This window comes from Diadema setosum, chromosome 3, assembly GCF_964275005.1.
Source record: "Diadema setosum chromosome 3, eeDiaSeto1, whole genome shotgun sequence".
Lineage (NCBI taxonomy): Eukaryota > Metazoa > Echinodermata > Echinoidea > Diadematoida > Diadematidae > Diadema > Diadema setosum.
In genome coordinates, this window is record NC_092687.1 from 25,828,056 (window position 1) to 25,841,407 (window position 13,352).

General features: G+C 40.9%; 1 protein-coding gene across 1 annotated transcript; it reads right to left on the minus strand.

Annotated features, from left to right (window-relative positions):
* Positions 1 to 11,326, minus strand: LOC140226563 (uncharacterized). Its single transcript, XM_072307016.1, has 4 exons — positions 11,222 to 11,326; positions 8,903 to 9,055; positions 8,220 to 8,371; positions 1 to 1,400 (listed from the first exon to the last, which is right to left on the minus strand). Exons 2-4 carry the CDS (start codon positions 8,961 to 8,963, stop codon positions 1,185 to 1,187), a joined length of 429 nt encoding a protein of 142 aa, XP_072163117.1. The 5' UTR covers positions 8,964 to 9,055; positions 11,222 to 11,326; the 3' UTR covers positions 1 to 1,184.
* Positions 11,327 to 13,352: the final 2,026 nt, after the last annotated feature.

The window sequence follows — 13,352 nt, forward strand, 5'->3', positions numbered from 1 at the left end:
TTTTTGTTCTTTCACAATTTTAATTCTTTCTCTTCTTGTCAGTTCTAAATAAATCCACACGTCGCATCTCAATACTGTGTTAAAGAATTCATTCAAAAATTTGAACCCTAAAAGCTATATTAGCTTCAATTTCATTATCTTACATTCTATCAAAGCTGTAAACAGCTGCGATTGGGACTAGGCTCGTAACACAATAATGATTACACGTTACTCGAAGCAAAAGAAATCAATGCTGTCAATTAACTACAACTACAACTACAAACAATATTTGTATGCATGCGTGTGTGTGTGTGTGTGTGTACGTATGAACAACAACAACGATGCATTGGCGAGTAATCTTTAGCATCATTGACTGGCCTGGCCGCCGTAGTTTCTTTTATGACGTCATGCAAAGTGACCTGCAAATAGGTACAATGTCGCGAATATCATCTACGATGCATACATTGTTATGATCTGTCTCAGAAAGGTGAATCACTTTGCTGGTTTTATTTCTTATTATAGTCAATTTCATTAGCCTTATTTCCTTTAAGCGCCCCCGTCCCCCCCCCCCAAAAAAAAGCCACAAAAAGTCACAAATCAAAGGGCAAGTTACAGTACAGTATTTCATTTTTTTTTTTTTTAATGGTGCGAACACTGAACTGTTAATGAAGCGAGAAAAAAAATACAATTGATTAAATGTTATTAATTCCTACGGGTTTGGTGGGCCTATATTTGCAAATGGCTATTTCTCTTACTCTGGGCCTTGATTTCTTATTTCCTGTCGCAGAACCTCTTGCTCAGGACCATAAGAGAAGTGGATATTGCTGCTACGCATTGTTTTTCTTGCTTTCCAAGTTAGGCCCAAAGTCATGCAAATTGTATTATTGTGCAGAATATAAACTTGAATGTAATTGGTGTAACAATGCCACTTACCCGACTTATTTTTCCTCGGAAAGAACTACACTAATGATAGAGAAGTATTATTGGTGCAAAAGACACAAATTACCGAATTATGTACAATGTACTTGTTTTGGGGTTATCTTCCAGACAATTTTATGTATTAACGTGAACATTAATTCAATTGGTTCGTCCTGTAGCCACCATGGCTAACCTACGACCTGAAGTCAAGGAACTCAATACAGGCGTAGCTTTACAATGCGCATGGGAGATTAATTTCTTCCATAAAACTGGCAATGAAACCTCGACTACTTCCACTGATACGCGATGAAGACTGTGAACACTGACGTCATCATTGCTAAGAATGCAGAAGGAGCTGACAGGGCGGCACCGTTACACAAGTCTCCCTTGCAGCACTGGAAACACGTCTCGATCCCGAAGTATTCGACGCATCCCTTCTCGCAGCCCATCTCGGCACAGCCTCTTTCGATACCACGCAAGCCGAACATTGACCAGGTCGCCACCTGCAAAGTAAAATGAAACATTTTCATTATTCCACGAGTTTGTTAATCCTGTTACGACCAAATCACTCTGAGAATGATCGCACAAAAGAAACAATCAACTAATGTTCAGACGGTTTATTAACAGTGATATTGTGGGTACAGACTCGTAATCGGTTTTAACATCAGTACAAAAATGATCAATAGAAACAATTATAAATCGGTAGTGGAATCACTTACACGTAGTACAGCCAAATTGGAAAGCATGTAATCCTTTGACAGTGTCCAGATACGATGTTCGATGCACAGATGAATGATCCGCGATGCACCGATGAATGATACCTCAGACGTAAATCCAAAGGCGCAGGTTGTGATAATCCTCGGTATTAATCCGGGGTAAAAATCCAGGATATACGTCCACAGCGAAACGTGCAGAATCCACAGGAAACGGGCAGAATCCATATGTTGTGACGACCACGTCCAGTTGATGCGCTGAATGATGATTCACTTTATAATGTCCAGCAAGGAATCCAGCCCGTCACAGCTTTGCCGTAATAATGTCCGTTGACACTAAGATATGGAGTCTCTCTCCAATGTAGGCAAATTAATTCTCTGCAGGCAAAATGTCTCCCAGGCCTTATCTCCACAAACACAGTTTGTATAGCAGGTCAGCAGGTAATACAGGACTGACTATAACAAGTCGCTTCAGAGCCAGAAGTGACGTAACTCTCAGAGCAGAGGTGTTGGGTACTCTGCCTACCTCAGAATTTCTCCTGCTTATATACTATCCATTCACTCCTTTCTAGTACATTCTGTAATTTTCTCCAACCTGGGGCCACATACCTGAACATACTAGCAAGTCCAAATTCCAGGAATCCTGGATGACTCACTGCCTATGTGCATAATCACATTGGGTTACAGGGACAGTGCCTCACTCATCCAAATATGTAAGCACTTCCCAGAATTTTCTGGAATGGGATAAATCATTCTAGATTGAGTGAGCTATAATGTATTTCCTGTCACATGCATACATGTACTGTAGCTACATTGTATACCACATAGAAAATGCTCCACTGATCTGTTCAGCCTGTATGTACTATATCTATATCATATAGAATGTTCTCCATTAATCTGGTCACCCTGTGTACATACACATTAAAACAACCATGCATACAGCCTTGATACATGTACATAACTACTTGTGTGTACATTTGTGACACCATCCCCCATGGAAAAAGAAAGCCTTGCCGTAGCAAGGGTTTCTTTTACCTTCACAATTTCTCATTGTTATTTACAACGAATGTGAGGTAAAATCCAAGTCAAGCAACAATAATCATATGCTATCACATGCCTTTTGAATAGCTTCATTAATTCCATGTTCTCTTTTCATGGATACCATTTACATTGATATTGCTTGGATTCTCAAAGCTTATACAATCATGTCAAACTCAAATTGCATACCGGTACCTCAGTCATGGATAAGCTAAACACTGTATGTGTAATGTGAGGTGAAAACCTTTCACCCTTAACTTCTACTGTGCTATCCACTACCTATGTCACACCAACTGACTTTCTGTCATAGCACTCTTTCAACATATTGACATGACACATTTTCTGTTCTTTGCATCTGTCTGGTGTACTGATCACATAGTTCACATCACTGAGTTTCTTTTTGACACAGTATGTGCCACTGAACTTGGCTTTCAGTGGTTCACCTTGTATGGGCAGCAGTACAAGAACTTTGTCACCTGGTTTGAAGGTTCGGGCTTTGGCATTTTTGTCTGCCTTTCTCTTCATTGAGTCTTGTGACACTTTCAAGTGTTCCCTAGCTACCTCACAAGCCTTTGAAAGCCTTTCACGAAACTTTGACACATAGTCAAGTAGGTGGACCTGATCATCCTCAGTCATGAATTTCTCTTTGATGAGCTTCAGTGGGCCCCTAACTTCATGACCGTACACCAACTCTCTTATGGGCTGAAACCCGTCGACTCATTTGGGGAGTCCCTCGTCGCGAACAGCAGGAAAGGGATGCCCTTATCCCAATCCTCGGGATACTCCTCACAGAATGCCCTAATCATTGTCTTTAGGGTCTGGTGGTAGCGCTCCAACGCACCTTGGGATTGGGGATGATAAGCTGACGACTTCAGCTGCTTCACACCCAAACGATACATCACCTCTTGAAATATGCCTGACATGAAATTTGACCCTTGGTCAGACTGCACTTCCTTGGGCAACCCATACCTAGTGAAAAAATGCACTAGAGCATCTACCACAGTCTTGGCAGTGATATTTCGCAATGGGATAGCCTCTGGAAACCATGTAGACATATCCATGATTGTCAAGAGGTACTTATGACCCGACCTAGTCCTAGGCAAAGGTCCAACACAGTCGACTAGAACCCGACTGAATGGTTCATCAAACGCAGGTATCGGAATCAATGGCGCCGGCTTCACTGAATGCTGTGGTTTACCAGCCACCTGACATGTGTGACAAGTCTTGCAAAACTCAGCCACATCCACATTCAACCCTGGCCAATAGAAATGCCTCATGATCCGATCCTTTGTCTTTCTGACGCCTAAATGGCCGCCAACAGGTAACTCATGAGCAATCCTCAAGATCTCACTGCGGTAACTGGGAGGGACAACAACTTGACGGACCACCGTCCAATCCTCATCAGCTGGCCTATGGGGAGGTCTCCACTTCCTCATCAAAATGCCATCTTTGACATAATAGCACTCAGGGACCTTTTCAGCCTCAGCCTCAGAACACGCCGTCTGAGACAAGCCTTTCAACTCAGAGTCTGCCTGCTGTGCTTCAACCAAGGAAGACTTGCTAAACAGCCCATCACTGTTAGCCTCGGAGCCTAATACAGCACCCCCATCATTTAAATCCTTGAAAAAGGTTTCTGCCAACCAAACACCGGAATTCTCCTCCACATCAACCGAATCCGCATCATCTTGAACAGCTATACGAGCTTGAGACCTAGTCACAACACAATCTGGGAAAATCCCAGGAAACTCCTCCTGCAATTGCTCAGTTTCAGCAACCACCACTGGTTTATCCGAAACAACTGGAGACGCAACCACCTTGTCCCCAGCCAAGTCATTCCCCAACAAAAAGTCAATGCCTGCCATAGGCAACTCAGGAACAACTCCAACAGTAACAGGACCAGAAACTAGGTCACACTTCAAATCCACTCTATACAGTGGTACTGACATATAACTGCCATCAACAGTCTGAATCAAGACTTTTGCATTCACTGCACTATCTGGTGGAAAAGTCATACCACCATCCACCATCAACGACTGAGAGGCCCCCGTATCCCGCAGGATGACTACTGGCTTACCTGCCTCACCAGAAGTACATGGGGTCACCTCACCATCAAACAAAAAGCTACGATAGCTCTCATCCACCTGCTTCAGCCTATCTTTGAATTTGGGAGATCGACTTTCAATGGCCTGTGTTTCACTGAACGGGACACTATTTTCGGGTAGGACACTTTTTGACATGACAAATCCCATGTCCTTCTTTGTTTTGTTTTGCAACTTCAAACACTGTGACTTTACATGCCCTGTCTTGTTACAGTGAAAACATTTGATGACATTTGCACTTGTACTGGACCCTTTGTCAGATTGAGGCTTTGGTGCCGATGAAGATTCAGAACTCGTGCCTTTTTCAGAACCAGCATTCTTTGGATTGCTCAACTGATTTTTGTCTCTTTTGTTTCCAGAGAAATTCCTGAAAGGTGGTCTGTTGTCATTTCTGTGGGTGAGCTCATACTCATCAGCCATCAAGGCTGCTTTATGCAAACTTGTCACTTTGTGATCATCCAAATGTGACCTCACACTGAAAGCAACACTCTTTTTGAATTCTTCCAAAAGAACAACCTCACGTAGGTTATCAAAATCCTGATCCACTTTCAGGGATCTGTACCACCTATCGAACATCATTTCTTTTTCACGAGCAAACTCAACATGTGTCTGGCCTGGTTTGCGGAACGAATTTCTGAACTTATGTCTGTACGCCTCTGGCACCAACTCATATGCATTCAACACTGCCTTCACTTGACTGTAGCATAGTCACGTGATTGCTCTTCAGAGAGAGATGAGTACACATCGGCAGCTTTGCCGACAAACACACTTTGAAGGAGCAAGGGCCAAAATTCCTGTGGCCAGTTCAAACTATTAGCCACCTTCTCAAATGACACAAAGTATGCATCAACTCTGTTTTCTTCAAACTTTGGCACCAATCGAATGTTCTTGGTCAGATCAAATTCAGAGGGAGCCCTTTCACGATTTCCAACAGTCTGTGCATGAGTCAATTCCATCTCACGCAATTTCACTTGTTGCTCCATTTTCTTCTCTTCAATATCAAGTTTCTTCATTTCAATTTCTCTTTCTCTTTCCCTTTCCTTCATTTCCAATCTCATCTTCTCTTTCTCCATTTCTAGTTCCCTTGCTCTTTCTCTCTCCTTGATTTCTAATTTAGCAAGCTCAAGCCGTGTTTGATCTGAAATTTGAGCCTGAGCTGGAGTGTCAATTTCTTCTTTGAGCTCCATGTGACCAGCTACCAAGTCAAGAATCTCTGCCTTTCTTACACCTTGTGGAACATCTACACTTAAATGCTGTGCAATGGCAGTCAAATCACATTTGCGTAACCTTTGCAAATCTTTGAGGGACAAATCTGTCCTCTGAACAAATGCCTGAACATCCATTGTACTGATTGACATTGTCACAATGTATTACACACAATGTACAATTGAACAATCAACTCACTGGTATTATGCCTGTACCAATATTCTGGATTCCGGAACGTTCCAAATTCTAAGATTTTGGCTTTAAATTCACTTCTCGGACACAAGCCCCCAATTTTGTTACGACCAAAATCACTCTGAGAATGATCGCACAAAAGAAACAATCAACTGATGTTCAGGCGGTTTATTAACAGTGATATTGTGGGTACAGACTCGTAATCGGTTTTAACATCAGTACAAAAATGATCAATAGAAACAATAATAAATCGGTAGTGGAATCACTTACACGTAGTACAGCCAAATTGGAAAGCAAGTAATCCTTTGACAGTGTCCAGATACGATGTTCGATGCACAGATGAATGATCCGCGATGCACCGATGAATGATACCTCAGACGTAAATCCAAAGGCGCAGGTTGTGATAATCCTCGGTATTAATCCGGGGTAAAAATCCAGGATATACGTCCACAGCGAAACGTGCAGAATCCAAAGGAAACGGGCAGGATCCAAATGTTGTGACGACCACGTCCAGTTGATGCGTTGAATGATGATTCACTTTATAATGTCCAGCAAGGAATCCAGCCCGTCACAGCTTTGCCGTAATAATGTCCGTTGACACTAAAATATGGAGTCTCTCTCCAATGTAGGCAAATTAATTCTCTGCAGGCAAAATGTCTCCCAGGCCTTATCTCCACAAACACAGTTTGTATAGCAGGTCAGCAGGTAATACAGGACTGACTATAACAAGTCGCTTCAGAGCCAGAAGTGACGTAACTCTCAGAGCAGAGGTGTTGGGTACTCTGCCTACCTCAGAATTTCTCCTGCTTATATTCTATCCATTCACTCCTTTCTAGTACATTCTGTAATTTTCTCCAACCTGGGGCCACATACCTGAACATACTAGCAAGTCCAAATTCCAGGAATCCTGGATGACTCACTGCCTAACTATGTGCATAACATCATTGCCAAAATTAACTACCAATCACATTGGGCTACAGGGACAGTGCCTCACTCATCCAAATATGTAAGCACTTCCCAGAATTTTCTGGAATGGGTTAAATCATTCTAGATTGAATGAGCTATAATGTATTTCCTGTCACATGCATAGATGTACTGTAGCTACATTGTATACCACATAGAAAATGCTCCACTGATCTGTTCAACCTGTATGTACTATATCTATATCATATAGAATGTTCTCCATTAATCTGGTCACCCTGTGTACATACACATTAAAACAACCATGCATACAGCCTTGATACATGTACATAACTACTTGCGTGTACATTTGTGACAATCCGAAAAAGAGAAAGGTTTCGTTACGTTAAATGTTCGTCATCCAAAAACACAAAAATTTCCAATACTCATACAGACGGTCGTTGATCCGAGAATGAAATGTGTTGTTTCTCCTAATATTTGTGACGTTAATCAGAATGTTCCCTTGTCCAATAATGAAAAGAAAAGAAAAAGTTCGTTATTTCGATGGTTCGTTAATCCATGCCAGGTCACTATTATCCGAACTTCCATGGTGTTATTTCGAAGGTTCGTTAAAGTGAAGTGTAAAGACTGTGTATTAACAAACCTTCGGAATTACAAACCTTATTTCATTTTCGAATTACCCCTTGTAATAACGAAACTTCAAGATAACGAATTAACAAAGTGTAATAGTGAAAACGCACAATTTGTGCCATTTTGTTTTTGTTTTTGTTTTGTTTTTTGCGCCGTTCAACACTCAAAAGTACACAAAGGTTTAACCCTTACTTCGACAATTCAATAAAATGTTTTAAATGAAACAGACCAAAAACGGGACAATATTCATGAGAGTAAAGAGTAAAAAAAAAAAAAAAAAAAATAGAAAGAATCGAAACCAGCTAATTAAAAAAACAAAGTGAGAGAGAAAAAGGAAAGCCTGCAGAGTATTGTAAAAAAAAAAGAAAACAAAACAAAAACAAAAAACAAAACAAAAAACAAAACAAAACGTAAGGAAGTACATGGTACATGTATCGACTAGATAAGCCAATAAAGACGCATCTATACTGTACAAGGCCCCAGAAAAAAAAACACAATAAACAAAACAAAAATGGATACGTACGTAGCAGGCCTCGGAGCAACTTGTAGCAGGAATGCCTAATACGTTCACGTTGGCAATCGACATGCATTTTTCTGTGTTTTCAGTTCCGTTTCCGGTTTCTTCAAATGGGGTGTATGCACAATCCCAACACCTAAACCCATCAGCCACCAGCCCTGTGAATGAATGACAAAACTATACACCACTATTGTACGTTATGCACAGAATCACAAAACTGACAAAAACCACACAAACACACACACACACATGCACACATGCATCTTTATATGCCTTGATATCGGCCAGTATATTGACGGAATTTACCACATTACCCAATGGTGAATGATTTGTCTTTATTCGAACAAAAGAAGTGAAAAGATAGCATTTTGTCAGCAGTTGTAGTTGCACAAGAAAATTGCACTAAAGCTTCTTTTTTTTTTTTATTCTTCTTCTTCTTCTTCTTGTTTGCGGATGAAATCCAGAAGTGACACAAGAAATAAGTTTTACGCGATTCCTGGATCGATCCGTCCCAATTACTGTTATAAAGAGAGAGAGAGAGAGAGAGAGAGAATCTCAATATTAAACGTATCCTTTACAACTGTGTCAGTGTGTGTTGTCTCACCCCCCCCCCCTTTTTTTTCTCTCTCTCTCTCTCTTCTGTTGATAGTCGATGTGATTATCCTATCCCCTGTGTAAAGAAGTCTTACCTAGGCTTAGCAGCAGAAATGAGAGGGACATGACGGTGATGCGATGTGTCATTACTGCCATGATGGATTACCCGTTAAGGCGTTGCGTTTCCAAAATCCAAGTGCAGTACTCTCTAAGTAGAAGCAATCTGAAGAAAACGTATAGGGCCTACCCTGTAAAAGTAAGGAAAATACACACAATTTCAATAACACTGCAGGACTGGCATTGGGTCACTTGGATATCATGGCGCTTCTGAAAGTGTAACAGAGTGTAGGCAGGGCTGCCAACCTTGAGTGAGAGTTTGGCGTGAGACACTGCGAGGGAGCGGAGCGACCTCCTGGCTAGCGCCTGGCGGCCTGCTGTGTGGCCGTACGTACGTACGTACTACGTACACAGTCAGTGTATGTAAAGCGATGTAAAGCACACGTCATAGCCATGTAGGCCCTACTGTAATTTGCCAAAAGTACAAGCTACGCTCTCGTGGTAGACCTCTATAGAACCTGTCTAGGTAGAAACCAATCGTAATCCATGCAATAGCTCGTCTTTGCGCGCGAACCGAAAACGATCCAGTAAGTTTACACCCGCGCGGGAAAATCTCGAAATTTTGGGCTTCGGCATATCGATATTCGGAATAATTTATCAGAGAATTTAGAGATATTTTTTATTTTTGTAGTCATGTAGGGTGCTAGATCTACATTCCATTTTGGGGGTTTAGCGTGAGATTTCGTTTATCAGAGTGAGACAGTCAAAATTGGTTGCTAATTGCGTGAGTCTCACGCTCAATGCGTGAGAGTTGGCAGCCCTGGTGTAGGTCTATGCAAGTGCAAATTTGTGATAACTACAGAAAAGGCCTAACATAGCTAGGCCTAGGCCCTACTGAATTGCAGAAAATAGGCCTAGATCTAGATCTAGGCCCTAACGTTAGTTCAAACCACGTCAGTTTTGCAGGCAGAATGGCCAGATCCTACTAACAAGGTACAAGTAACGTTAGATCTAACGTTAGTAGGCCTACTAACAGTTAGGCCGATTTGTTACTGTTAGTAACGTTAGAATCTTAAGTTGAGTGCCTCAATTGTAGCTGTAGGCCTAGAACGTCTAGCGCTAGTAGATCTAGGGCCTAGGCCTACCAGTACGACTCTTCTCTACGCTTACTCCTATCCCGACGTCAAAATTAGTTGCAAGTCTAACTCTTACTGAGTAATTAAACTCAGCTAAATGTGATTAGGCTACAGGGTCTAAAGTTAGTACTAATGTAGATCTAGGCCTAGGCCTGAATCTAGTTGGCCTAGTTAATAAGAGATCTAGGCCTAGGCCTACTGTGGTTTAGATCCAATGCCTAGCAGGTTTTTTGCGTCGGACCCACCGTAAATAAAAAATTGTGATAATATACTAACGGGTTACTGCTCCCATTAGATTCTAAATAGACACCTCGATTCTTATTCTATTTCTGACATGTTTATTGTTAGAACGGTTCTAACAAGGCATAACGGTTAATAGGGCCTACACGTCCTGTTCCAGTGTTAAGCCTACGTGTGGGGGAATGGTGCGCGCTCACTAAACGTTTTTATTTCCACTTTGACTAACGTTAATTAGGACTTTGGAGTCTTACTCTTGATAAAGTCCAGCCCCAAACTATAGTCATAATAAAATGATATCCTTCGCGTTTTGACGACAATACCGGCCAACTAACAAACGTCGCCTGCGGCATCAACCATTGAACTTGGGGTGTTGGCATTTGTGGAATCTTCAGCGTGAAAGTAAAAATTGTGATGTAGGCCTAGAGCTACCTATATGAAGACACTCTGGTTCAGACATGTGTGTTGAATACTAGTAGGCCCTACCTTGTAACTGTGTTACTGTCCCACAATTTCACAATGACACCTCGTCCTCGATATGATTATGAGCAAAGTTTCATAGAAAGAATGGCATTATAACATGCAGCGTGTAAAAAAAAAAAAAAAAAAATACAAAACTATGCACGGTGGTGCACACTCGACTTACACTGTAGGACCCTATATTATAAGTAGAAAGGCTAGATAAGGAATCTAACATAGCCTAGGCTGTGAAAGTATCTAACATACCGGTAGGGGCCTAGGCCTACGTTAGATTCTACATTATAGTGTAAACGTGCGTGTAGAACTCCTTACAGTGGCTACATACGCATCGGGAATCTAACGGATGATGACGAACCGACATAGATTCTCTAGAGTTAGACGTGGATATGATCAAAAGAATACTACTAGTAACCACTTGGGAGCACAGGGCTTACATCTGAAAGGTCTACACGGAACAATTCTGAGTATGAGAAAATATAATAGTACGTTAGACAAAATACCTACCAGTACCACTTTCACACACTTGACTCCACTGTACGACGTACACTGGTACTAACTAGCTAGATCTAGTTGCCAACGTCACGTTTACCAGTCGTATTGTTAAGATCGATGCGCGCTATCCATACCCCATCATGCCCATGATCCTAGCGCTAGCGCTCTCTCGATCATACAGTAAACTGCTTGCCTACATAGTGTATTACTAAGTGTGTAGTGAGCGCTTTGCGTTTAGGCCTATTGAAATGCAGGACGTTTTTAATCATAACTTCTTAGGACATGGAATTCCTAGGAGCATTACGTTACAAGTGAAGTAATACCGGAAGAGTTTAATTTTGCTCCGATGATTGTTTTACCTTCAATGTTTAAAAATGGCGCTTACACCATTTTACAGTAAAAACATACCAATGACCCTCCATATCATTGTCACTATTGTTAACAAGAAAAAGCATTGGACGATGTAACCTACACACGCGCTTGCATGCTCATGATAATTCTTAATACGTTGTTGAGTGACTACATACAAAATGATAACTTGTATGGTAAATGAAAAAAAAAGTGTCTGACAAAGGGCGTGAGAGAAAGATGAGATTAGAGGTACACTGTGCCGCCAATTCCCTCGTACTCTGGGAGCCCAAACATGGAGTTGCAAAAACAGGAAGAATTAAGTAGGGCCACTTCATCAGTGTAGGCCCTACTGAATAACGAACTGAGGACAGCCATGTTAGATAGGCAGGTTTGGAGGTGCAACTTTGTTTATGGAACCCGAGTTGGCATAGGCTGAATACATATGCCCTCGAATAGTAGTATAATTCAATTCAATTCAATTCAATTCACTTCAATTCAATTCAATATTTTATTTCATTTTTCCACCAAAAAAAAAAAGATATGAACATCACTTTTTTGATAACAGAAATTAAGGTGCGTAAAGTATAACATAAAAGAATGTATATAAAATGATTGTACCACCTTATAATAATTATTCACTATCATATAACTCAAGTGATTAGAAGTATTATACAGTATGCAAAATTCGAAAAATGGAGCTTGGACCCACTAAGAAAGACAAAGCTTGTAGACTTGTACATCATTCTTGTACTTTTAAACGCGCAAATAATACTATTTTCGATGCTTACATAGGCTAATAACGTCCCCAGCGAGATAGACCCAAAGAGATCTTTTTTTGTCCTCCTCCTGACCACCGTGTACTCAAAAGCTCTTTGTGTAGGCCTATTATAATGTAGGCCTACTTCAGTTCGTAAACATTTACACAACATCTTGTAGGATTGATACTGATATTGACTGATTGACGTTCAGAAATGTCGATTGATGTTGAATACGATTTCACTGTACAATGTAGTACACATATCAATACGGCCCGTCGAGTGTCAGTGAGCCAGCAAAGCCGTTTGTAGGATGAAGCCCTAATAGTGAACTCGAGTCCTTAGTCTCTCTTTAGACATTACAAGTGGTGACGTGTCTCCATGAAACAAACAAACAAAACAAGAAAAAGTTCAATTAAAGACAATCCTTTTCGAAGCTTAAGGTGATCTCAAGTTTACAAAGTTGATCAAACAGACAAACAAGCAATGTGAGCCTACAAACTTGAAATTGGTGGACTCTTTACTGGGCCATTCTCCGATAAAGCGTGCAAAACTGCGATTTTCGTGTCGCCAGCATGTTTATACAGTTTCAATCGATATTTTGTCCCTCAGAAATCATTTTTTTTTTTTTTTTTTGCTTAAATTCATCTGAGAGGTCGGACCTGTAAAATAAATACCAATAAAGCTATTGGGACGTCCGGGATAATATTAGAAATACGATCCGAAGTTTGATGTAACCCTAAAAACTCCATGTCGCCAGGACAGGAAGACAGTGTTCATAAGTTGTTACTTGTTAACATATCATTCAGATCAAATCTTTTGTACTTCATTACATTGCCCCTCGAGTGCCTGAATGAAAAATAATATTACATAACAATATGATGTCTTGATCAAAGAAGATCAAAGCAGTGTAATTTCATGTGTTAAACAAAGTCAACCTAACGCATACATGGAACCATGATTTATTCATTGAATCTCTTGTTACAAAATAAATATACTGATCCGAAGCCGCGGAAGCCTCATGTTACGATAAGCTG

Excerpts from the sequence above, each read along its gene's own strand:
- LOC140226563 (XM_072307016.1), bottom strand. The coding sequence starts at position 8,963 with ATGGCAGTAATGACACATCGCATCACCGTCATGTCCCTCTCATTTCTG. Across the intron at positions 8,372-8,902 it reads ATTTCTGCTGCTAAGCCTAG|GGCTGGTGGCTGATGGGTTT; the intron begins GTAAGACTTCTT and ends ATTCATTCACAG. Across the intron at positions 1,401-8,219 it reads GTTGCTCCGAGGCCTGCTAC|GTGGCGACCTGGTCAATGTT; the intron begins GTACGTATCCAT and ends TTTACTTTGCAG.